The sequence below is a fragment of the Elephantulus edwardii genome, unplaced genomic scaffold (assembly GCF_000299155.1).
Source record: "Elephantulus edwardii isolate Elephantulus edwardi_28Jun2011 unplaced genomic scaffold, EleEdw1.0 scaffold00116, whole genome shotgun sequence".
Taxonomy (NCBI): Eukaryota; Metazoa; Chordata; class Mammalia; order Macroscelidea; family Macroscelididae; genus Elephantulus; species Elephantulus edwardii.
In genome coordinates this window covers 1,707,602-1,735,154 of record NW_006399866.1, presented here as the reverse complement: position 1 = coordinate 1,735,154, position 27,553 = coordinate 1,707,602, and the positions used below count along the sequence as shown (strand labels likewise).

Below are 27,553 nucleotides of genomic sequence, written 5' to 3'. Positions count from 1 at the left end.
CTAGGGCCAGCTCCCAGCTAGCAAGGTTGACACCTGGGACCCTCTTTCAGATGACACATTTTCACTGGGCACCTGCTTGTCCAGGCACAGGATACCTGCTGCTACAGTCAAAGGAAGGAGGCAGACTCACAGAGAGCAACACAGTGTGGCCAGGGCTGGGACTGGGATCTGATAATAGGGTCACAGGTTAAAGGTGGTAAGACAGTCTCAGGTCAGGGGTGGGATTTGTGCTGGAGTTGAAGGGGGACAGAAGGAGTATGGTATGGGGCCTTCTTCCTGGCTGAGGGCTGTAAAGGGGCTGGAGTTAGAAACTTCCCTCCATTTAAAGACCCATAACCCTCTGCCATACCCCCAAGGCTGCCAGCCTTCATCCTGGGAGCCTGATCTTTTTGGGTGGCTAGGGGACAGAGCTACTGCCCTTCTCACTTAGCCTTCGGAAGCAGGCACACCCGCAGAATTTCCCAGGTATGTGTTCACGCAGCCAATATCTGTGAGCCTTTGCTGTGTGCCTAGGATTTGACCAGTGGGGGTGAAGACTCGGCTCTGTTCTCTAGGAATCTGTAGACCCAGAGAAGTGGGAAGAAGTTGTAGAAACCAGAATACAGCCTGAGATGAGTGACAGTCGGGTGCCTGAACTGGTAGGGTCAGTGAGAGGGGATAGTGTCTGTGTGTATGTGTATGACTAAGCCCAGCCTAAAGCAGTAATAGTGTCTTACGCTTGTCCCAGAACCTTCACAGCCTCCAGTGAGGGTAGCGGGATCCCATCCAACCTCCGGATTCACCAGATGACCTAGGACAATGTTCTTTAACATTTAGGGTGGCAGTAGAGATCAAGGGCTCTGTGGGTGAAGCAGAGCTGGTCTAATTCTAACTTCATGGCTTGAGCATTATATAACTTTGCGCTAGTGACTCCATTTCTCTGAGCCTTAGTTTGGTATAAAATGCAATGGGTGTAACATTAGCATCTTTCTTCAGAGGTTACAGCAAAGATTCGGGTACATAATAATGGTCTCTCTTTTTTTTTATTAATTTCAATGAACATCTACAGAGATTTTGGATTTCCATTCATTCATTGTTGCACTTTTCTCCCTGCCCACCCCACCCCCACCTCCAGTTTGCTTTTCTCCTTGAAAAGCAAAAGAAAAACTCCTTCACTGGTATACAATCCCCCCGCACACGCCCATCCCCACCCCCACCCAGAGTATATGGTCTCTTTTTTTTAAATGAGATTGTTGCTGTTAGTGCCATCTAGTCGAGTACGACACATGGAGACCCTGTGAACAACAAACTTGAGACCAGTCCTATCCTGTGCTATCCAGTCCTATCACACTTCCTGACACAGTAGAGCTCATTGCAGCAGTCACTGTGTCAAAACAGTTGAGGGTCTTCTTCTCCTTTGTGACCTTTTTTCTTTCTGAGCATCATATCCTTTCCAAGGAATAGCCTCTCCCAATAATATGCCTGAAGTACGTGAGGTGAAGTGTTTTCATCTTTGCCACCAAAGAGCACTCTGCCTGCACCCTCTCCAAAATATATGTGGGTTCTTCTGGCGGTCCACGGGATGCTCAGTGCTCTTTTCCAACACCTTGGCTCAAAGCATCAAGTCATCCTTAGTAACTGTCCATATGCATAGCAAATAATCAGAAAGACCATGGCCTGAATCAGATGCACCTTTGTCCTCAAACAGACATATTACTCCTCAATAATTTGGAGAGGTCCCTAACTGCAGACTTTCTTAGTACAATACATCTCCTGAATTCCTGACTGCTAGTACTAACAGTGATGATTGTGGATCCACATAAGATGAAATTGTTGAGAGTCTCATCATTTCCCCGTCTACCATGATGTTGCCTACAGTCCAGTGATAAGAAGTTTTGTTTTCTTGACGTTGAGATGCAATCCATGTGGAAGGCTGTATTCTTTGATCTTCTACAAGTGCTTCAATCCTCCTCACTTTTGGCAAGCAAGGTTGTGTCATCTGCATAACAAATTATTAGTGAGTCTTCCTCTAATCTTGACGCCATATTCTTCTTCATAGAGTGCAGTTTCTCAAGTAATTTGCTCAGCATACAGACTGAATAGGTATAGATTGAATTTTAACTTTTTTTTTCTTTTTCATCTCCCTATTCCCTCAATTTATACCTAAACGAGAGACATGAAAATACATGGGAGATGTACTCTCTCTCTTTTTAAAAAGATACATATGTAATATCTATAATCTATCATCTTTTTTATACATGTTGCAAAAATTTCATTTTATTTTTGATGTTTATTTCCCCTCCTTCAATTCTTCTGTGTATAAACCTTTTCTTGGGGATTTTTTATATTAATAAGACCTTATACCATAATTGTCCTTTTGTGACTGACTTCATTCATTCAGCATTTGCTCTAATTTCATCCAAGTTGTACAGTATTTTGTTAATTCTAGATAGTTTTCTAGTGATGCATAATGCTACATTGTGTGTGTAATAATAATTAAAAGTGCATAGGATGTGATGATGGTTGTTATTATGTGACGTCAAATCAAATATGACTCACAGCAACTCTATAAACAACAACGCTGAACCGTGCTTTATTGTGAGCCAACTTCATCGTCTCCAGCACACCTGACCCCAATGCCCGTCCCTATCAGTCCATCTTATCCGGGGTCTTCCTCCCCTGCACTGACCCTTCACCCTTTCAAGCATGATGTCCTTCTCCAAGAACTGGCCCCTCCTGACAACATTCCCAAAGTATGTGAGACAGAGCTTTAAATTACTTGCTTCCAAGGAGCAGCCTGGTTTCACCTTTCCAGAACAGGCCTGTTTGTTTTCTAGGCAGTCCATGGTATGTTCAATACTCTTCTCCAGCACCACAACTAAAAGGCATCAATTATTTTTCTGTCATCTTTAGTCATTGTCCAGCTCTCAGATGCATAGCACACAACTGAGAAGACTGTGGCTTGGACCATGTGCACCTTAGTTTCTAGACTTACATCATTGCTCTTTAGCACTCTGGAGAGATCCATGATAGCTGATATTCTGAGTGCAACCCATCTTTGATTTCATGACTGCTGGTGTCAAGGGTGTAGATTATTGACCTCAGCAAGAAGGAATCATTAACAACTTCAATCTTTTTTCCATCTATCATGGTTTTTTGGCCTCGTGGTGAGGATTTTTGTTTTCTTGATGTTGAGGTGTAATCCATATTGGAGGTTGCTGTCTTTGATCTTCTGCAGCAAGTACCTCAAGTTCTCAGTTTCAGTGAGAAAGGTTATGTCATCAGCATAAAGCAAGTCTGTTGATAAGTCTTCCTCCAGTCTATGCTGCATTCTTCTTCACAAAGTCCAGCCTTTTGAAAGATCTGTTCAGGATGTAAATTGAAAAGATATGGAGAAAGGATTCATCCGTAATGTACTCCTTTTTTCACTTAAAACCATACAGCATTCCTTTGCTATGTTCACACAATAGCTTCTTGGTCTAGGTATAGGTTTCACATGAGCACAATCAAGTGTTCTGGGATGTCCATTCTTCTCAATGTTAGCTGTAACTTGTTGTGACCCACACAAATGCCTTTGCATAGTTTATAAAGAACAAATAGACATCCTTGATACTCTACTTTCAGCCAGCGTCTACCAGACATCAGCAATGATATCCCTACTGTCATGCTTCTTGTAAACTCACCTTATATTTCTGGCAGTCCTCTTGATGCAATGTTTTAGCCATTTTGGATAATCTTCAGCAAGATTTTGCTAGTGTGTGATATTACTGGTATTGTTTGATTATTTCTACGTTCTTTCGAACGACCTTTTTTTGGAACAGGAATAAATATGAACCTCTTCCAGTAAGTTGGCCAGGTAGCTGTGTCCATATTTCTTGGCACAGCCTGGTGAGCATGTTCAGGTCTGCATCTGTTTGTTGAAATATGTTGATCCAGCAATTCCGAGAGGGGCCTTGTTTTTTGCTAATTCCTTCAGCTTGAACTTCTTCATTTATTACCGTTGATTCTTGAGCACATTCTACTTCCTGAGTGGTTATCTGTCAGTCAATTCTTTCTGGTACAGCAGGTGACCAATTTATGGTGGTAGTGAGCTCTGATGGCATAGTCCACAAGGAGTTGCACAGTAAAAGCAAAGGGCATACCTTTCTGGTGGTTTGAATCCACTGGTAGCTCCGTAGATGGACAATTTCCTCCTGTGAGATTCATAGGCTTTCAAAAGTGGTGGAGGGTCAGCTGTGAGTTGGTTCCAATCCGACAGCAATGAGTGAATTATTATAAATATAATTACAGTGCGTGTGGCAGAAGGTGTCTTAGAGGACCCCATGCCACATAGGTATGAATAACTATGACTCCCAGAACCCTGAGGGTCTAGCCCGTCTTCAAATCTTGGAGCACAAAGAGGGGGCAGAGGGGCAGAGGGAGGGGAACAGCACATGTGGCAGAAGGTGGCTTAGAAGACCCCATAGCACACACGTACAAATAACTATGACTACCAGAAGCCCGCAGGTCAAGCACACCATCAAATCTTGGGAAGACAACATTGTATATCAAATCTATAGGATTCATCAACCTCCCCTGATAAATGGAGGAGAAGAGGCCCTAAGGCACAAGAAGTCAATTCTGGAGTAGAAGTTCAAAACTCCTGAAGTCTAGAGCGAGGGCTACATGGTGGAGGGGACCTGGGGGAGGGTTTGTAAAACAATGAAAGAATCTTTTCTTTTACTTTTCCATAATTTTTGGACTCATGTACTTATAACTTGTTAGTCAAATTTGTGTCTTCTAGGTTGCAACACCCCCATGATACATCTTCAAGGATATGAACATGTACGGCCAAGCACAATCAATAAGAGTGCATCTAAATCCCAAAATCAATCTCCATAATAGTCTATGTGTTTCCTACTGCCAAAGGGGCCCTTTAGAGTAGTGAGAGAAGATCTTCACCCTGAAACCCACAGCATCCCTTTTCAGCAGGAAGTAGCTAAGAGAATACGCCATCCCCTTTTCCTTATGACTCAGGGTGAAGTCTCTCTCAGGGAGGAGTGATAGGGAATGGCAAAGGACACACTGACAAAGAAGATTAATCAGAACTGGCTTTGACAAACGCTGTGGCATTTGGACAAGAACAAACTGGGAGGAGGGTAGAGAGAATAGTGCAACAATGAATGAATGAAAAACCCAAAATCTCTGTAAATGTTTATGAAAATTAATAAAATATAGGAAAAAAAAGAGATACAGCCCCCAGAGGAAGAAACTGGCAGCAGCTTGAGGCATTAGGAATCACAGAAGCCCGGAAAGATTGACATATAGGCCATCATATCAAGGGCTGGATAGGGGAGATTGATGTTGAATGGAGTAGGTGGAAGTAGATGTAAATGCTGGTGGAGCAGGGCAAGGGGTGGTTCAAAACACACCTGATAAGGGTGGGGACAACACGGAATCTATTGGGTTTTTCTACTACTGGGAAATATCTTTAATCTGCTCTTCTCTGTAAAATGCTTGCCTGTCAGAATACTGTCCTAAATGTGAACAATCTAATTAAGATAGACTAGGAAGAAGGATTGGACATCCACTTCCAAAACAACTACTTATATGCAAGTTCAAGCCGAAGCTGGGAAAAATTAAATCAAGTCCACAGGAACCAAAATTTGACCATCAGTCTAGCCAATATGACTTTCAAAACCATCTCAGGAACAGGTTTGAGGCCTTGGACATTAATGAGAGAAGACCAGATGAGCTGTGGGAGGATATCAAGAATATCATCCAGAAAGAATGCAAATGATCATTACAAAGACAGAAGAGGGGAAAAAAGACCAAGATGGTTGTCAGAAGAAACTCTAAATATTGCACTGGAGTACCAAAAAACCAAAGCAAAGGGAAGAAATCAAGATATTAAGGAGTTGAACAGAAGATTCCAGAGGGCAGCACAGAAAGACAAAGTAAAATATTGCAATGAAATGTGCAAGGAGCTGGAGTCAGAAAATAAAGGGGATGAACTTGCTCAGCATTTCTTTTTCTTTTTCTTTTTTTTTTTGCTCAGCATTTCTTAAGCTCAAGGAACTGAATAAAAAATTCAGACCTCAAATTACAATACTTAAGGATGCTTTGAGAGGATGAAAGGCACCCAAGTGTCAATGACTCTCCTTCATAGGGTCGCTATGAGTCGCTTGCGACTTGACGGCACTTAACAACAACAACAACAACAACAACAACAAGGATGCTTTGGGAAGATTATTAAATGATCGAGGAAGCATTAAAAGAAGATGGAAAGAGTATACAGAGTCATTGTACCAAAGGGAATTGGTGGACACAGAAAAATTTCAGGAAACAATGTATGAGCAAGAGCCTGTGGTGATGAAGGAAGAAGTCCAAGCTGCTCTGAAAGAACTGGCAAAAAACAAGGGCCCAGGAATTTTTTTTATTAAATTTTATTAGTTTTTTTTAAATTTTTATTATTTTTGTGTGAGTGTACCGTCAAATCAGATCTGACTGGTACAGGAGGAAATTGTCCCTCCTTCTCCGGCAGAGCATCTGGTGGATTCGAACCGTGCGCCTCTGGGATTGTAGTTGCAGGTCCTTGCCACTAGGCCACCAGAGCTCCCCTAAATTTTATTAGTTTTAATGAACATTTACAGAGATTTTGGGTTTTCATTCATTCATTGTTGCACTGTTTTCTCCACCCTCCTCCCCAGTTCGTTCTTCTTTCCCCCCACATGTCTGTTTTAATTGTCCAATTGTCACAGTGCTTGTCAAAGCCAGTTCTGATTAATCTCTTTTGTCAGTGTGTCCCTTGCCATTCCCTATCACTCCTCCCTGAGAGAGACTTCACCCTGATTCATAAGGGAAAGGGGATAGGGCCCAGGAATTGATGGCACATCAACATAGTTCAACAAACAGAAACTGCACTGGATGTTCTCACCAAGTTGTGCCAAGAAATCTGGAGGACAACCACCTGGCCTACTGACTGGAAGATATCTGTATTTGTTCCCATTCCAAAGAAAGGTGATCCGGCAGAGTGTGGAAATTATTGAACAGTATCATTGATACTACTTGCAAGCAAGAGTCTGCTGAAGATTATCCAAAAATAACGGAAACATCACATCAATAGAGAACTGCCTGAAGTGCAGGCTGGATTTAGAAGAGGCCATAGGGATATTATAGCTAATGTTAGATGAATCTTTGCTAAAAGCAGAGAGTACCAGAGGAATGTCTATCTGTGTTTCATTAACTACGCAAAAGCATTTGACTGTGTGGATCACACAACAAACTGTGGCTGATTCTCAGAAGAATGGGAATCCCAGAACACTTGATTGTGCTTATGCAAAACCTATACTTGGACCAGGAGGCAGTCATCAGAACAGAAAAAGGAAACACTGCATGGTTCAAAATTGGGAAGGGTGTGTGTCAGGGTTGTGTCCTATCTCCATATCTTTTCAATCTAAATGCAGAACATATTATGTGGGAGGCTGGGCTATATGAAGAGAAGTGTAGCATTAGGATTGGAGGTAGACTCATCAACAATCTGTGTTATGCAGATGACACGACTCTGCTTGCTGAAACTGAGGAGGACCTGAGGTGCTTGCTGCAGAAGGACAAATACTGAAGTCTTTTCTATGGATTGAAGCTCAACGTTAAGAAAACAAAAGATTCTCACCACTGGGCCAACTAGCAGCATCATGATAGATGATGATGAAGAGATTGAGATTGTTGACAGCTTCAGTTTGCTTGGCTCCACAATCAACACTCTTGGTACCAGCAGCCAGGAAATTAAAATACAAATTGCTTTGGGAAAGTCTGTTGTCAGAGACCTCTCCAAGGTACTGGGGAGAAACGATGTCAGTCTGGAGACTAAGGTGCACCTGATATAGGCCATGGTCTTTGCAATTACTTGCTATGCATCAGAGAGCTGGACAATGACCAGGGATGATAGAAGGAGAGTTGATGCCTTTGAGCTGTTGTGCTGGAGAAGAGTATTGAATATACCATGGACTGCTAGGAGAAGAAACAAATTCATCTTGGAGAGGATGAGACCAGGCTGCTCCTTGGAGGCAAGGATTCCGAAGCTTCCTCTGACATACTTTGGACATGTTGCAAGGCGGCATCAGTCTTTAGAGAGGGACGTTACACTTGGGAGGGTAGAGGGAGAGTGCAGGAGAAGACCCTGGATGAGATGAATTGATTCAGTCACTGGGTTATTAGGATGGGTGTGCCAGACACAATAATATTGGCAAGGGATAGAGCAGGGGCTAGAGCTGTTGTACATAGGATCGCTATGAGTAGCAGGAGACTTGACACCACATAACAACAAATAACAATTTTGAGTCACACCAAGACTTGTGGAAAGAGGAGACTTTGGAAACACACAGAAATTGAGATTGAGATTGTGCGTGCTGTGTGAGAGAGGGCAGAGGCCAGAACCCTTTTGGGCTGACCCAGCAGCAGGCCAGCGGAGGCGCGTTCCCCTCTGGCTGGAGGAGCAGGTATCTGCTCTTTCCCTCACATCTTCATCCCTAGCTGCCTTGGACGCTGGCCCCAGCTCCCTTCAGCCAACCGCCCTGCGTCCTCTCCTAACCTCGGGTCTGGACTAGAGAGCAGGGCGGGAAAGTTTGAGTCACAGCGAGGGGAGGGAAGAGGGCGGGCCCGGTGACCCTGAATGGGGTGGGCTCTAGGACCTGCCCCGGGATCCCAGCAGAGGGACCCTGCCGTGCGCCCCTGTCCAGCGCGTACAGGCCACAGCCCGACGGAAGCTGGGCGCTGTGCACTCGGGCGACCCCACCGCGTCCCGGCGACCTGAGCGCCTCCACCCACAGCCCCGCAGCCGGGCGGCGCGCTGAGCACCATGCCGGCCGCGCTGCTGATGCGGCTGCTGGTGGCAGTCTCCGCGGCACTGGCCGTGGCAGGGGCGCCCGCGAGCGCGCTGTCCCCTGCCACGGGGGACGCCTCTCTGGCCTTTGTATTTGATGTCACTGGCTCCATGTGGGACGACCTGATGCAGGTGATAGACGGAGCCTCGCGCATTCTGGATCGCAGCCTGAGCAGCCGCAGCAAGGCCATCACCAACTATGTGCTGGTGCCCTTCCACGACCCAGGTAGCGCCCCCGTGCTCCACCCCTGCTCCCTTCGCGGGGGCGCACCCAGTGCACCCGGGCCCCACGGCCTGCGGGGGCGTCTTCTAGGATACCCGAGCCCCGGAGGCAGGCCTGCCCTCAGCCCTTCCCTCTGGAGCCCTCTCTCATGTACCTCCCGGGTTTGCGCTGTCCAGCTCCTGGTGGATGGTGGACAGTCAAGGGTAGAGGGAAGAGAGGTGACACTTCGTTCAAATCCTGGCTGTGTAGTCCAGTAGGAGACCTCACCTTCCCGATTCTCACTTGGATCATTTCTGAAACACTGGTGAGAAATTTCTAGACCAGTTGAAAGCAAGTATTCATTTCATGAGATGAGTGTTTAGGGATTTATGTTTTTCTTTTTGTTGAGTGTTACTTAGGATTTGCGCCCATACTAGGTTTTGGAGGAAGAAAAAACCTGGGGTCCACCCTGGAGCACATGGAGGGGACAAGCTCGCCCCTCTCCTGCCTGGGCGCCTCCACACCTTTGCCCTCCCTGCCCTGTGGCTGGTAACCCTCACCTGTCAAGCCTGAAGGCTGCCTGCGCCTCTGCTTCGTTTGGAATCTCCTTTCTTCCCTCGCTGTGGAAGGGGCTCCCCCTGAAGGAGTCCCTGGGAGACCCCATTGTGGGGAATTACAGGGAGAATGATTGCAGACTTCTTGAGGAGAAAAACTGCTTCTACCCCTCACCAGCTTATTAGAAAAGTTTCCAAGCTTCTAGAATATTTGAAACAAACACCAAAACACCAAATCAAAACATCCACATTGAATTCAGGTTTTTTATAACGACTGTTTTTCTTTATAACACGCATCTCTGTCTATCTATCATCTATCTATCTATCTATCTACCTATCTATATCTATATCTAGCATCTATTATCTATCTATCGATATATCTCTTGAAACCATTTTTAAAACAATACACTTAGTAATCACAGCATCATTGCAAATAAATGGACACAGACCACAGTGGTCTTCAAGCCATGTCTGGTGTTTAGGGGCTTCTAGCCTCCTGTTTCCAGGAGTTTTGGGCTCCCCAGGACTTTGCAGCCCCAATCTCAGAAGCCAGGGGTCTGGAAAAAAAACTTTCTAGGAACATCAAAAGAATAGTCCTGACATGGGAGTCAGAGGACAACAAGGGGAAGGGTGGGGAAGAGGGAGGTGTTGGGGCAGAAGGAGGAGTGCCCCAGGATGCACCTATGGAGGGCAAAACTCAACCCCAAAGCCCCTTACCCACTCTCTCTTTCTGGATTCTTGGGTTTCCCAAGAAGTTATTCCAGTGAGAGACTGAAGAGATCTTGTTTCGTTCACTCCTGTTTTACACAGTATCCAGTTATCCAACAAACAAGGCAAATGTGGCTTTGCTTGTGGGTGTTGACTAATCTGTAATGAACAATCTCCTGGTTTCACCCTGTCCTGGGGACGGCTGGCATTCTTTCCCCACCCCCCACGGCACCTTCCTGCTGAATCAGAGCCTCTTTAAATTCACTACCTCCAACAAGGGTGGAGGAGCCAGCAAGCAAAGTCAGCACGGCCTTACTTGAGCTTGCTTATTAGTACTGGCATTAGTACTAATAGTAGTACTTCCTCTGTCCCTCATTTCACACTTGGGTAAGCCGAGGTTCAGGACATGGGCAGGGTTTAGCAAAGGCCACCTGCCTAGGGATTAAATTTCTTTACAATCCTTAGTTGGCTCTGAAATGCTTAGTTTTCATTGCAGAGCGAGATAACAGTCTTTCAGAGCTAGACATAGTGTCCAAAGGCCCAGGGGTCCTGGGGCTATCCCCTCTATGCCCACTTCTAGGTACCATCTCCTAACCCTTTTTCTGGGCTCGAGCAGGTGTGCAACTCTGCAGCCTTTTCTATATTCATGCCATTATTCCATCCTCTGAAAAAAAACGAAAGGCCAAACCCCTCCCACCCAAATGGCTTCCTTCTGAACACTCTGGTCCAGATGAGGAAGGGTTTGTTCAGGTGCAGAACCCCGTGAGACTCGGTAGATGAACAGGATGTCCAGGAGCTGGCAATGCCTTGGAGACAGGCCAAATGGAGAGTAGAAAGTGTCATGTGCTATCTTGATACATCCCCTGACCATTGGTCAGAGAGGAAGGGGACTAATAAAAGGCTATCTAAGCAAAAAGAGACTCATACTCAGAGTATAAGTAAGGTCGCTATGAGTCGCAAACGACTCGACAGCACATAACAACAAACAACAAGCAAAAAATACTGGGTTGAAAGGTCACAGAGAAACCCTTTGTTCTGTCGCATGCTGGGTGATGCTGGGTGTGAGGATACAGTGTGCTCCCTCGGCCAGGCTTGCTGGGTACAGCTGGACTATGGTCTGATGATTGGTGTGTAGGAACCTGTGAGAGGGGAAGATGGTGTAGGAGGAGTGAAAGGGGAAACATGCAGAGGGAAGAGAGGGGGTCAGGCTGAGCCTGCCAGGCTGAGAGTTTGCAGGATTAGATTTCCTTCTATGGGTGTGAGCAGCCACTGAAGATTTCTCAGCAGGGGCTGGATCTGTGTGTTAGATTTAGCTGACTTTCAAATCAGCAAGTAGATTTCTGTTTGGTGGAAGAAGGATTTGAGATTCATTGTCCTCAGAATTGTATGTTGAGAGGTTTGTTGGTCCTTCTCCCCGCTCCCCCCTCCCCGAGTCTTGAAAAATGTAATTCCTTATTTAAAACCCAAGGGATGGAATGGAACCAGCCTGGCCTGGGATGTGCAAGGCAAATATGGTAGTTTACAGATGCACTTGCTTGAAGAGAAACCTAAAGACCTGTGCTTTGGAAATTAAAAACAATTTATTTATTTTTTTTTTTAGTGAAAAAAAAAAAGTCCTATGTTCCTAGAGTAGAAAACGATAATTTGGCAATGTTATTTTGGAAGGAGCCCTGGTGGCCCAGGCGCTGGCTGCTGACCACATGGTCAGAGGCTGGACCTCACCAGTTGTTCCTCCTGAGAAATGATCCAGTGATGTGAGCCTCTCAGGGTCTCAGCCTAGGAACCTTACGGGCAGCTCCACCCTGTCCTTAAGGCTGCTGTGAGTTGAAATCTACTTAACAACACAACAGCATCTTGTTTGTTTGGGCTGAAAATTGGGATTGTCTTTGGTTGTTATTTATAATACTGTTGCAAAAAAAAAAATATGCTGCTGTCTGTCTGTCTGCATCTTTGACTGATTTTTCTATGGAAGTAAGTGTTCAAAGTGGAATTAATTCCTCGCCCACTTTTAAGGCATGGTGTAGGCTCTGTCCTCAAACGTTTTCAAGTTAAAAGACCTTCCAGAGGCATTTAAGGGTCCATTTCCATGGAGTCACTCTCCAGCACTGGAAAGTAGGACCAAACCATTTTCTTTTTCGAATTAAAAAAGTGGAAAATAGCAACAGTGAATGAATGAAAATCCAAAATCTCTGTAAATGCTCATTAAAATTAATAAAATTTTTAAAAAGTGGAAAATAATACCTCCTCATTTAAAATTACGAAGTTCAGTAAAGTTTTAAATGTTCACTAAGAGCTTTTGTGTATATACTGTTTTTGGTGCAGAGTCAGTTTTTTTTACTCATCTTTCTGTTAACATTTTAGTGCATCAGTACAGAAAGTTCTCCTGTCTCCCATGCCAGTTCCTCATACTGTTAACAGCTTATGTTAGTACAGTACACAATTAACACGATACGTTACTGACTGAAGTCCTACAGTGATGTAGGTTTCCTCTTTTCCCTAATTCCTGTCTGTTCCAAGACCCCATTCGGGATACCACATTGCCTCTAGCTGCTGTACCTCCCCAGGCTCCTCTTAGCTGTGACAGTCTCAAATGTTACTTTTGATGAACTTGACAGTTGTGAGGAGCACTGATCAGTTATATTGTCGGACGCCCTTCAGTGGAGATTTGTTGGTTTTCCTAATGGTTAGACTCGAGAAATGTGTTTTGGGGAAGAAAACCTCAAGGATAGAATGCCATTCTTGTCACTCATATAAAGGGTGCATGCTATCAACGTGATTTCTCACTGCTGAGGGTGATCTAGGTCACCTGGATGACATAGTGTGTGTCAGGTTCCTCCATTGCAAAACTCTTCTCATTTTTTCTCCTCTTCCCTTTCACACAGCACTCTTATAAGAAGAAAGTCACTATGTGCAGGGAGTTTGTTCCAACCTGATGTTCTTATGTGCTATTGAGTAGACTAGACTCGTAGTGACTTTATGCACAATAACTCTAAACCCTGTCCTATCTTGAGTCAACCTCACCGTCTCGGATACACCCACCCCCATTATCCCAGTACTGTATCAATCCATCTCATCTGGGGTCTTCCTCTCCTGCTCTGTCCCTCTAACCTTCCAAGCATGCTGTCCCTCTCCAGGGACTCATTCCTCCTGGCCATGTGCCCAAAGCATGTAAGATAGAGCTTCAAAATCCTTGCATCCAAGGAGCAACTTGATTTCACCTTCTCCAGGAAAGACCTGTTAGTTCTCTTGACAGTCCATGTATGTTTAATACTCTTCTCCAGCATCACAACTCAAAGGCATCAATGCTTCTTCTGCCATCTTTAGTCATTGTCCAGCTCTCTGATGCATAGTAAAAAAATTGTGAAAACTGTGGCCTGGATAAGGCACAGCTATAAAAAGTATTTGTAGTTCTGCATGGGAGATTTGTTTCTGCTTCTCCACTTGCTTATTCAACATTTATTTATATTAGTGTGAACTCTTGGAAATTTATTTTATACTTTGGATTATAGTTGAACACTATTTCCTTGCTAATACTGTGTTGGCTTTTGGGGGGCTTGGTGGTAGCTCTTTGAGTTGGCTCAGTGACTCTTTGACATACGCTCACAGTTGTGCGTGGTTTGTTGTTGTTGAGTACTGTCAAGTTAGAACCAACCCACAGCTGACCCTCTGTTGGGTTTTCAGAGAGAATTAATCACAAGGGAGGAGATTGCCCATTCTTCTTTCACGGAGCAGCTGATATATTCCAACCATGTGCATTTGGGATTGCAGTGCAGATTCTTACCACTTGGGCACCAGGTATACACTTCCTTATTTTATGGGTTTACAAGATGTTCCACGCTCACCTTGTATATTTCCTGCCTTCATTTTAGAATCAGTTATTTCTGCCTTCATTTTAGAATCAGTTATTTCTTCAGAGAGTCCTGGATCTTTACAGTGGAAAATGGTACTAATAATAAACATTTGTGAAGCTCTGGTGGCCTAATGGTAGGGAGTTGCACTGCCAACCTGAAGGCACACGGTTCGAATCCACCGATGGGCAATTTCCTCCCACGTGATTAACTGCCTCTGAAAATGCATTGTGGGGTCCAGCTTTGATTTGCTTCTGACTCTACAGTACATAATAACAACAGCAACAACAATAAAAGAAATTGGGTGCAAAGTGTGCTCCTTGAGTGCTGACAGAGCAAGGAGTGCTCCTGGATGTAGCAACCTTTGTATACTCCTCTAGCCACGCCCGTTGCTGTCAAGGTGATTCTGACTCACAAGCCCAGAAGAGCAGAACTGTCCTGTGGGCTTTCCAAGCCTGTAATCATTCCAGAAACAGACTTCCATCTCTTTCTTCCATGGAGTGACTGGTGGATTGCAACAGCTAACTTTTCAGTTCACAACCGAGCACTTTCACCACTGTGCCACCAGGAAAGCTTTGTGTATCTATACAACTCAAACTCCTTCCTGTGGAGTCAGAACCGACCCATGGTTGACCCTCCAGCAGGTTTCCAGGCACTATTAGTTGCATGCAAAGACATCTCCTGCTTGTGTGTGTGTGTGTTGTTGTTGTGTACTGTCAAGCCAGAGCCGACCCATAGCTGACCCTCCAGTGGGTTTTCAGAGAAAATAAATCACATGGGAGGAGATCGTCCATCCTTCTCCCCCAGAGCAGCTGTTGGATTTGAACTGTGTGCTTTTGGTATTGCAGCGCAGTTTCTTACCGCTAGGCCACCAGAGAGCCCTTGTGTATATACATTGTTGAGTATTGTTGAGTCGGAACCGACCCATAATTGACCATCCAGTGGGTTTTCAGAGGCAGTTAGTCACATGAGAAGAGATTGCCCATCCTTCTCCTCTGCGTATATATAGAGAGCTCTAAATACTTTCACGTGCAGTCATCTGAAGCATCAGTTCTTACTGATGTGTAAAAATGGAATCATTTACTGAACGCATCACTGTCCTCCTCCCCTTGCTTAATTGTAACCTTCCATTCCAGCAAGGACAAACCTAGTTTCCACAATGCCTTTTCATAATTATTCCATTTTGTATGCATTTATCATGGTTTCAGAACTGTTAACAAGCTTCCCTTTTAAACAACTTTGCTGACTAGAGTACTTAGTTCTTTGCTTAGTTTGTAGACTGCTGATTTCTAAAGAGATAGGCTTCTGTCTCTCTCACACACATAAACACGAATATGCATATAACACACAGAACTGAGGAAATTAAGTTGGCAAAAACTGTGTAATGTGTGTGTCATTGGAAAAAATATGGTATTTAGGTCAGCACCTTCTTCACAATCTTTTACAAATATTCCTGGATATTCTCTGGTACGTGTTCATCCAAATGAAATATAGAAAAACTTAGTCAGTGCTCCTCCCCCATTCCCCAATTCCTGCTGTGATTTTTGCATGCAATTGTGCTAAATCTTGATTTTGAGAAGAATCATCATGTTTTAAAATGCCGTTGTTCCTGTACAGGAATGTCGCGTGCCTCTTTCTGTGTCCATGTATTTATTTCCTTTAGCAAAGATTTATCATTTCATTTCTATAGTTTCCACCCATTTCTACTTAACAGCTTTTCTAAATATTTTGTTTTCTGTTGCTATTTTGACCAGGATTTTTTTTTCCTATTACATTTTTTGCAAATGAGTATTGCTGGTATGTTGGAAAGCAATTCATTTTCATATATTTATTTTGTTTCCAAATTTTTCACTGAACATTTTTTTAAGCTCGTTCTAATTTTTTGGTGGAATCTGTTTTCGTTTTCTAGGTCAACTCATAGCCTCTCCAAATTTTAATATTATCGCCTCTTTTTAAGTCTGTTCTTTTGCTTCTTTTCAATGTCTCGTATCATTTATCAGCTAAACTTCTAGAACAGTATTAAATAATGGTGACTGCCAGCATTCTTGTATTGCTTCTGATTTTATACCATTGAAGGATGCTGACTTTGGTATTGAGATTTTATTACTCAGATGAAGGATAAATCACTCTAATTTGTAAAGGGGCATAAAAGACAAGAATAAAATAAAGAAAAACCAGTAAAACAGTTGAATTTCAGCAAGTGACTCTCTGGCCTTTGTTGACCTAGTGACATGATTTCGTCATGTTTGGGTATCTTTCCTTGCTTAAGCCCCGCGTGGTCACAGTGTATTATTCTCTTAATGTACAGCTGGATCTTATTTGCCATTGTTTTTGTTTAGGATTTTTGCATTTCCATTCAATAAGGACTCTCAGTAAGAAGAGCTCTTCCTTCAAGCTCTTTGTCACATTTTGGCATTAAGGCTTGATTCTTCCAGTTAATAACCCCTTTTCCTTCAAAAACTGCAAACTTAATGCATGCTTGTAAAATGCCTAACAATACTCCTCTTGAGAGATGTAAACACTTGATCATTTGGTGATCTTCCAGACTTGCGTGTGTGCGCGCACAGTCACTTGCAAACACATGGTAAGTTGCTGTCGAGTTGACTGACTCGTGGTGGTCTTAGACACAACATACTATAATGTTGCCTGGTCCCGAAGCATCCACACGATTGTTGGTGTGTTTGGGATCATTATTGCAGTTGTTGTGCTAACTCATTGCAGGGAGAATGTCTCTTGTTTTTACTGAACCTCTAGCAAATGTGCTCTCGTGGTTGATCTTTCCCGATGATATGTCAATATGTTGTTGTTAGTGCTGTCAAATCAACTACAACTTATAGCAACCCAGTGAATGACAGATCTGAACCCTGCCCTATCCTGTGCCATCCTCATCATCTTTGCCACACTTGAGCCCATTGCTGAGGTCACAGTGCCAATCCATCTCATTGCCAATTCATCTCATATATCTTTCACTGACCCTCTCATTTTCCAAGCTGGATGTTCTTTTCCAAGGACTTCCCCTTCATAGCCACATGCCCAAAGTATGTGAGGTAAAGTATCAATCTCCTTCCCTCTAAGGAACACCCCGGCTACATTATTTCCAAGACATACATCTTTGTTTGTTCTGTTGGTAGCTCATGGGATATTTTGTACTCTTCTCTAGTAGCACAACTCAAAAAGACATCAATCCTTCTTCTGTCATCTCTATTCACTGTCCACTTCTCAGATGCATAGGAAGTAACTGAAAAATCCATGGCTTGGATTGAGCACACCATAGTCTTTAAACTGACAGCCTTGCTGTTCAGCATTCAAATCTGCCATTCTTTCCTCTGTGGAGCTTTCTACACCCTGATGCAAAATATCCCATGCCAATCCATCTCAGCTTGCCAATGCCTTGTATGTCACTACTCCTGTGTTCCATTTCTTTTAAACAATGTCCATTTTTCCTACATTCATACTTCTTACATTCCACATTCCAAGTGTTAGTGGCTGTTTGCAGTTCCTCTTGTTAGTGTTCCTCTTCATTTGTGTTTCTCAACATGAGGGCTCAGCCTTCAGTGGTCTATCTCCTAGTCAAAGTGTGCTCTAGTGTTTCTAGGGGTCTTTGAAACCCTGTTCATTCAGAAGTGGATGGCCAATACTTCCTAGCCTGTCTTAATTTGGAAGCTCATGCGAAACATATACTTAGACCAGGAAGCAGTTCTGTGAACAGAGTAAGGAAATACTGCATGACTCAAAATCAAGAAAGGAGTACATCAGGGATGTGTCCTTACCTTTTCAATCTATATGCCAAACAGATCATTCAGGAGGCTGGACTCTGTGAAGAAGAATGTGATATTAGTATTGGAGAAAGACTCATCAACAACCTGCATTATGCAGATGACACAACCTTGTTTGCTGAAACTGAGGAGGACATGAAGTATTGGCTGCAGGAGGTCAAGGACTGCAGTCTTGACTATGGATTGAAGCTCAACATCAAGAAAACAAAAATTCCCACAAGCAGATCACTTGACAGCATCATCATAGATGGAGAAGAGATTGAGGTTGTTAACAATTTCATCTTGCTTGGGTCCACAATTAATACTCTTAGCATCAGCAGTCAGGAAATCAAAATATGAGTTGCTTTAGGACAGTATACTGTCAGGGATCTCTTAGGAGTGCTAAGGAGCAACGATGTCAATATAAAGACTAAGGTGCACCTGATCCAAGTCATGGTATTCCTAATAGCTCGCTATGCATCTAAAAACTAGACAATGACTAAGGATGACAGAAGAAGAATTGATGCCTTTGCATTGTGGTGCTGGAGAAGAGTATTGAACATACTATGAACTGCCAAGAGAATAAACAGGTCTATCCTGGAAAGGGTAAAACCAAGTTTCTCCTTGAATGCAAGGATTTTGAAACTTCATCTTACATACTTTGGGCATGTTGTCAGGAGAGATTAGTCCTTGGAGAAGGGCATCATGCTTGGAATGGTGGAGGGTCAACACAGGAGAGGAAGACCCTGAGTGAGATGGATTGACACAGTGACAGTGGCAATGGGGGTAGATGTGTCAGAGACAGTGAGATTGGCGCAGGATAGGACAGGGTTCAGGGTTATTGTCCGTAGGGTCACCATGAGTCATAGTCAACTTAATAGCACGTAACAACAAAAACATACATATCAATTTTTTAATAGAAGTAATGAGGTTTTAGTATGCCTATGATTTTGCAATTTTCAACTCACCACACACAATATACTATGGATATATTTGTATGTCAGGAAAAATAGATCTATCTCACTGTTTCTAAAGACCATGTAAAATATTGTATTGTTATTACTTGTTGTCTGGTCAGAACCGATTCAAAGTTGACCCACCCGGTGGGTTTTCAGAGCAATAAATTGCATAAAAGGAGATTGCCTATCTTTCTCTCAAAGAGAAGCTAGTGGATTTGAACTAATTGCCTTTGGGTTGGCAGTGCAGCTCCTAACCCACTGGGCCACAAGAGCACTCTTATAAACTACTATAGAAGTTGTTGTTATGTGTCATCGAGTCCCCTGTGACTCATAGAGACCCTATGTACAGCAGTTCTGCAGTCTGACCTGTCCTGAGCCAGTCTCACTGACTCTGACACCCTTATCCTCATTGCCCTTGTTACAGAAGAGATTCTCTTAATTCATCCAACTATTCCACTATTGTGGAAAATAGGTTACTTTCTGTATAGCACAACACATATTTTAGAAAAAAAATAAAACAAAGGGGGAAAAAACGTATTTGGAAAAAAAGAATAGTTTCCCAGAAATGGAACTGCTCTGGTAAAGCATCTGAGCATTTTCAGATTTCTCACCAAACTCTTGTCCAAACATGCTGTACCATTTTGCCCTCCCACTGATAGGAGACTGCATTGCCCCATGTCCTTGTCAGCAACAAAAGCAAGACATCCCCCACCCCCCCTCCAGCCCTGATCTTTGCTAATTTGGTAGGTGAGAAAGAGTACCTTGCTTTAACTTGCACCTGTTGGATGGTTGTTGAGTTTGAGCATTTCCTAGCATTTCTGCTGCTCCTGCCTCTGGATGGCCAGGTGCCCAATCAGCTTTTCTCAGAAAAGAGGTGGCTCTCCTTCCATGGGGGATGAGGATGAAGGTGGGCAGAGCCCAGGTGTTTATTCAGTCTGTAGAATTGCCAATGGACCAGGTCAGCATGGGCTCCAGCTGTGTCCAGCTGGGATGTATGTACGCATGTATACATGTATACATAAATACGTGTTTATGTGCAGGGAATCTTTACTGTCAGATCGGAGTGACATTGCTATTAGTAACTTTCCCTCATGAAATGAAAGCTTTCAGTTCTCACACTGAGGAGAAAATCACCAGCTCAGCTTGGCCTTTCCCTTCTTTGCTTTGAGGCTGGGCGGTCTCAGCATCCGTGAAGTGAAGTGTGAGCCAGATTAAGCACGGCCTTGTCCTTTCGAGGCCACCAGCCTGTGGGAGCTGCCTGGCTGGGCCAGATAATGCCTTTTCAGAGGGCATCCCTCCTGCTGGGCTTTCCATGCGGTAATCTGCGAGAGGAGAGAGACAGGCCAGTAGTGACATCGAGAGAAGCAGAAGCAGAAGAAGCAGCAGGAGGGACTGGGATGGACTGAGCACATTAGATCAACCTTTACAATGTGTATCTGGCCCTGGGGATGCCCTGTACACCCACTCTTCATTCATTCCATGGACGATTCTGGAGGGCCTTCCATTGGCCTGGCAGGTGTATGTTGAGCGCTGTAGCACTTTCGCTTCAGACAGGCAGGCCCACAGTGAAAAGCCAAGTTCACGGCTATTTAATGACAATAATGGGTGGGATGAGAAAGGGCTCAGCAAAGGATTAAGGAAAGTGGTGCAGGAGGTAATGGCAGGAACAATAGCCCTGAGGCTGGAAGGCCTGTGGATGTGAATGTCTGTTTGAGAAGGAGATGGTGATAGAGAAGCTGTTGTAGGAGGGGTGGACTTGGGCTGGGGAGGACCCTCAGGGCAGCATCAGCTTTGGAGTCCAGTGAGGTGTTTGGGAAATGGCCACAAGCTCTCCTGAGGTGACTCATAGAGCACTTGGGTTCGGGGATCATTTTAACTTTTTAGGGCAGAACCATTTGCCCAGTTACTTCCTGTCCTGCAATGTCTTCTAGGTAATTGTATTTACTTAGACTTGAGCTCAAGGAACCTTTGGCATTCTGAAAGGCTAGAGGTAATTTTCTGTAGCCCTTGCCTTTTTGAGAAGAAAAACTGAGTGCAGAATGGTGGGGAAATGGGCATTGTGACCAATACGGTGACTGAAAGTGGGGCTCGAGGTTCCCAGAAGTCCACACTCCCTGCCTGGGTCCCTGTGCAGCTGAAAGAGGGAGAGTGGGCATCCAAGGTGGGCTGTAGAGTTCAAGCCATGCTTTTGGGTGGGGAGGTAAGGACAGGCCATGAGAAGAGCACTCAGCGTGATCTCTTTTTGAGAGCTAGGTTCCAGGGCCTGGCTGCAGCCTTGACTATCTACATTGGCACAGTGAGTACCCGCCTCCCGATCCAGGGCCCATGAGCCTGGGCGAGGGCTGCCCAACAGCTGGAGCTGGAGCTAGGCTGTCAGCCCAAGCACACTCCTCACATGTCCGAGGACTCCCCCGGTCAGCTCCATACCTTCCTCTTGTGAAGTGGAAAAAACCCGCCTGTGAAGAGAGGGTTGCGGGCCAGGCTTCTGGGGCTCACATGTTCTAGGGTGGCTTGAGTGGAGCCAAGGTCATGGATTTTAATCATTCCAGAGGCCAGAAGCCCTTGCTTTGAGGGACTGCACGCCACGGCTGCCCAGCTGTTTGGCAAGTGCTCACCTTCAGTCACGAACTTATTCCTCCCCCTTCCCTTCCACTCCCCCCCCACTCCTGCCCCCCCAAACCCCACCCCCACCCTGAGCAGGAACAGGAACTACAGGAGTTCAGAATATCTGCTGCTTCACGCCTGGTTGAGAGCTTAGATCTGAGGTCAGACTGACCTACATTTGAATCTCATCATTGCTTCTTCCTAGTTGTGAATCCTTGACTCTGCTGCTTTTTATATCCTTAAGCTTATTTTTTCCCCCTTCAAAAAGCGAGGATAATTAAATCGTAGACTGCATTGGTTGCCGGAAAATTTTTATGTGTTAATGTATGTCAAATGCTTAGGACAACACTTGGTGATTGTAGTCATTATGTGCCGTCCCGTGTCTAGGACTCATAGTGACCCTGTGAACAACAGCTCTGAACCATGCCCTGTGCTAAGCCAGCCTCACCATCTCAGACACACCTGACCCCATCACCACAGTCATTGTGTTCATGCATCTCTTCCAGGGTCTCCTTTCTTGTGTTAACCATCCTTCCAATTACAATGTCTTAACAGCTATCAAATCATCACCATCACCATCATTACCTTTGAGGGCTGCATAGCCAGTGGTGAAGGGCATGGACTTTGGAGACAAACATGTGACTTAGAGTATTAACTACCACTTGGTACTCTGGTGGCCAACTCAAAGGCAAGTGGTTCAAATTCACCAGTTGCTCCTTGGGAGAAAGATGGGCAATTTCCTCCAGTGAGAGTTCTAGCCTCTGAAAAAGTGATGCAGGGTCAGTACTGAGTTAGCTCTGACAGCCTTTTGAGTACTTGTGTGAGTTCCACGAAGGGGCTTAACTTCTCTAAATCTTGACATCTTCAATTATAATGGGAGGATGCTGAGGGATTAACTTGATGAGATAGCGCAAGGATGTAGCAAGCTAACAACAACAACACACACTCCAAACCAAAGGCAGGCAAACCCACAATCACTGATTGGTAAACACAGAACAAGCCCATAGGAAAAGTAGGGTTGCCCTATTGGACTTCCAAGGGATTGAGCAAGAGCAGGTTGCCTCGTCGCTCCCATGGAGAAACTGATGTGTTTCAACTGCCTTCAGTTAGAAGCCCAACATTTAACCCATCATGACATCAGAACTCCTTCTAGTGAGTTAAAGCTTGTAAACCTAAGTGATTGATTTAAAGGAACTGTTGTTTTCACCTCCGTCCTGCCACCACTGCGTCGTCAGCATCCTCATCAATGTCATCATCACCATCCTTAAGTGGTTCTCTGAGAAAGGCAAACCCTTGGGATGCAAGGTGATCAGAGCTTTTTATCCAGATCAGCCTGCAAAGTCAGGGTGAAGGAGGGAGAAGAGGAGGGACTCCAGTGGCCCCTCTGTTGGTGACCCCCATTATCTTGCATGGGGATGTCCTGGTGCCTCCTTTTTCTGTCCTCCTGGAAGCCAGGACTTGAAATGACCACAGAGAATGCTCTCCAGCTCTGTCCTGTTAGAACTTCAGGATGATGAATGATGAAAGTGCAGCAGGTCTCAGGAATGACAAATGGCATTTTGAGAGGTATTAATTAACAACAAGAAGACATCCATGTCTGTCTCACTGCCTGGAGCTGTGGGCAGGGGGGAAAGGTCAGTGAACAGCAGGGAGGACAATGGACAAGAAGACTTCTGTGCCTCCAGCTTCTTCTTGTCACCTTGGAAGTTGGTCCTGCCCTAAGCATGATGACGCTGATTGGCAGCAGCGAGTGCCCAGGGCAAATATCCTGTGGACAATCCTGCTTTGTTACACTCGAGGTCACCATGAGTGGAACTGACTTGAAGGTAACAGATTAATTTTCTTTCTTCAGCATGTGCCAGGCCCTGAGCTTGGCATAAGGACTAAGATGAACAAGAGAGATGGGGTTAATGCCCTCACCATGCTTTCAACCACCTCTTGCACCGAATTTCCCCAAGTGATCTTGGAGGTCTCTTGTCCCCTCTCTAGGTCTCAGATCCGTAAAATTCCAGGATGAAGATGGAGGAGGACATTGCCTTTAGATCTCTTTATCCTCAATATTGTTACCTTTGGCCCAACGGTTTATGGTCAAGTCAGCTTTTCTTGCTGGAGACAGCATGTAGAGACTATCATCTATGTAAACCATGTGAAATAATGGCCCACACCCTATCTCTGCAACCTGTAAATGTGTTGTCTTATATTGGAAAAGGGACTTTGCAAATGTGATAAAGTTAAGGACCAAGAGATGATCCTGGTTTATTCAAATGGACCCAATGGATCCATATCGATTCCTAGGATTCCTTCTGAAGGTGAAAGTGTCAAGAGGGGAGAGAAATAGAGAGAAAAAAAGGAGAGTGAGAGAAGAGGAGAGAGAGAGAGAAGAAAGAGAGAAGGGAAAAGAGGGAAGGAGAGAGAGAAAGGAGAGGAAGGGAAGGAGAGGGAGAGAGAAAGCTAGAGGAAGAGGCCACAGACACCACACAGCCTACAGAAGTTGGAAAAAAAAGAACTGAGTCTCCCCTAGAGCTTTTAGAAGGAATGCAGCTCTGCTAACACTTTGATTTTAGAATTTGCGATGTGCAGAAGTAAATGCACATTATTTTATTTTTAATTGTGATTTTAATGAAAGTTTACAGAAAACTTGGATTTTCATTCACTCATTGTTGCACATTGTCCTTACACCACCCCTCAGTTCACTTTTTTTTTTTTAAAAGTATTCATTCATTGATGCATAGTTTCCTCCCTTCCCTCCCCCCAGGATACTTTGCAAAGCATCTCTTATTCTGAACTGTTGTCATACAGATAATGCTTGATCATATATATTCCTTTTAAACAGTTCTTTCCTTCATCTGTTCTAATTATCTATCTCCTCTTTTCCTAGTTCCCCCTAACCCCCATGTCAGTCTTGTTTTCTAACATCGTGTTTTGCAATATTTGTACTTTTGTGACTGAGATATTTCACTCAGCATAATGCCCTCCAGGGTCACCCAGGTTGTGTGATATTTTATGAGTTCCTTGTTTTTCAGCACTGCATAGTACTCCATTGTGTGAATATAGCTTAGTTTTATTCTATCCATTCATTTGTTGAGGGACACTTGGGTTGCTTTCATCTCTTTGTTATTGTGAACAATGCAGCAAGTTTATGATAATTTGTTAGAGAAGCAATAGGAAATATACCCAGGAGCTAACCTTAAAATTCCTTTCATGGGGGTGGGGGTGGGGTGGGCGGGGAGAAAAGTGCAACAGTGAATGAATGGAAATCCAAAATCTCTGTAAATGTTCATTGAAATTAATAATAAAAAAAAATCCTTTCAATAGCTCTCCAGCCCGTGAGATCCTTTTGGCTCCTGAAATATTCCCTGCCTTGGTTTAGAGGTATAGTTCTGGACACAAGGCTGTGCTGATTGAGGACTTGTGGCATGAGGAAGTGATGGCCATTTTGGAGAACATTATTGGAGATATAAGGAGTCAGGATTGGATGGTTTCATAGAAGAAACACACTCTTTCCCAGGGTACAGAATTGTCCAGAACATTATTGGTGATGGGAATCTAGCCATAAGATGGTGGGTCTACCAAACACAAACCTCTTAGCTACAGGACTTTGGGTTCCTTACTCAGTAAAAAAAACCACCAAAACAAAAAAACCTGAGACAAAAGAAAAACCAGATGGAACTGACACAGGTGGCTAATGGTTTTTATTCTTTATTTCAGCTCCAAATTCCAGCTATATTTTTGTTTTGATTTTGTGAGTGAAAGTTTACAAATAATGTTTTTTAAATTAATCATTCATATATACTTTCTTTTATAACATTCATTACAATTGATTAATACAATTAATTACAATGTCTGATCAACCTCTTATTGCATATTGCCTCTCCCTTCACCCAATTTATCTATTTATTAACTTTTAATTCCCTCTCATTCCCTTTTCTATCTCTGCTAACCACCCAAGAATGATCCTGTGTGTCCACTGTGTGTAAACTTTTCCTTGTTGTTTGTAATAGTGATCTTCTGCGCTATAGTCCTTCTGTGGCTGACTTAATTTGTTTAAGGTAATGTCCGCTAGCTGCATCCACATTATGCAGTGTTTTGTGAATACTTAGTTTTTTTAGTGTTGCATAGTACTCCTTTTTGTGACTGTACCACAGTTTCTGTACCCATTTCTCTGTTGATGGATACTTGCAAAAAATTATAAATAATGCTGCAATGAACATGGATGTGTATCCATCTGTTTGTGTGGCAGCTCTTATTTCTTTGGAATATATTCCTAGAAGTGGGATTGCTGGATCAAATGGTATTTTTATTTACAACTTTCTAAGGAAACACCAAACAGCCTTCCATTGTGGTTGTGCCATTTTACATTCCCACCAGCAGTGTATAAATATTCCAAATGTTCCACATCCTAGACAACATTTGTTTCTTTTTCTTATAGGACTTTGTTGTTGTTGCTATGGTGATAGGATATCATATTGTTTTGATTTGCATTTCCCTAATAGTTAATGACCTTGAGCATTTCTTCATGTGTTTCTTGGCCATCTGAATGTCTTCTTTGGTGAAGTGTCTTTTCATGTTTTCTGCCCATTTTGTAATTGGGCCATTTGTCTTTTTCTTGTTGAGTTGTTGGAGTTTTCTATAAATTTTAGAGATGAGTTCCTAGTCAGATATGTCATTGCCAAATATTTTTTCCTAGTTTGTAGGTTCTTTTTTCACTCTTTTGGAGAAGTCTTTTGATGCACATAAGGATTTAATTTGTAGGAGGTCCTAATCATCTATTCTATCTTCCGCTGTTTGTGCCTTTACAGTTTATGTGAAAGTGTATTTATGCCACAGGTTAGAGCTCCTAAGTTTGCCCCAGTTTCTCTTTTGATGATCTTTATAGTTTACATTTTATGCCTTTGTTCTTGATCCATCTTGAATTATTTTTTATGTCTGGTATGAGGTATGAATTTTATTTCCATTTTCTGCAAGTAGATATTCAGTTTTGCTAACACCATTTGTTAAAGAGACTGTCTTTTCCCTACATAATGAAGTTTATCTCTTTGTTGAAGATCAATTGTCTGTAGGTGGATGGATTTATTTCTGGATTCTAAATTCTATTCCATTGGTTTAGATCTCTGTTGCTGTGTCAGTACGAAGCTGTTTTGAGTACTATGGCTGTGTACTAGGTTTTGAGATCAGTGCAAGGCCTTCTACTTTGTTTGACTTCTTCAGTGGTCTTTGCTTATCTGGCATCTCTTTCCATATAAAGTTGGTAATTACTTTCCCATCTCTTTGAATAATGATGATGGGATCTGGATTGGAATTGTTTCTTAGATTATTTTGGAGGATATTACCATTTTTCTGCAATGTTAGGTCTTCCAACCCATGAGCATGGCATATTTTCCCATTTATGTATACTTCCTTGAGTTTTTAGTAGCAGTGTTTTGTGGTTTTCTTTGTATAGGTCCTTTGTATCTTTGGTTAGATTTATTTCTATATATTTTCTATTTTGGGGGCTATTGTAAAAAAAGGGATGGTTCTCTGTTGGTTTATTGGTGGTAAGAAGTTGGGTTGCCAATCCAAAGGTACCAGATTTGAACCCACCAACTACTCCATGGGAGAAAAATAGGTATTTTTTTCTTGTGTACTGCCTCTGAAAACTCACTGGAGGGTCAGCTATGAGTCATTTCCAACTTGGTGATACATAACAACATCAGCAACACTGTAAAAGAAGCAGTCATAGAACAGAGCAAAGGGATGATGGTTTAAAATAAAGAAGCAAGGTTGTATCTTTTCTTTACACCTATTCAAGCTAATCATTTGAGAAGCTGATTTCTGTAAAGAAGAATGTGGCATCAGAATTGGAGGAAGCTTCATCAACAACCTACTTTATTCTGATGTCACAACCTTACTTCAGAAGGTGAAGATTTAATGCACTTGCTGCAGAACATCAAAGACTACAGCTTTCAGTGTGGATTGCATTTCAACATCAAGAAAAGAAAAATCCTCATCACTGGACCAATAGTCAACATCATGAGAAAAGATTGCAGTTGCCAAGGATTTAATTTTACTTGAATCTAAATCAATACCCACAGTAGCAGGAATCAA

The 27,553-nt window shown here is 43.4% G+C and overlaps 1 protein-coding gene across 1 annotated transcript in view; it reads left to right on the top strand.

Moving 5' to 3' along the window:
- The first annotated feature begins 8,815 nt into the window (after window positions 1-8,815).
- HMCN2 (hemicentin 2) overlaps window positions 8,816-27,553 on the top strand; it is a 193,960-nt gene continuing 175,222 nt past the window's right edge. The window contains 1 exon segment of the mRNA XM_006892600.1: window positions 8,816-9,065. Within this exon segment, the coding sequence (XP_006892662.1) occupies window positions 8,816-9,065 (250 nt within the window).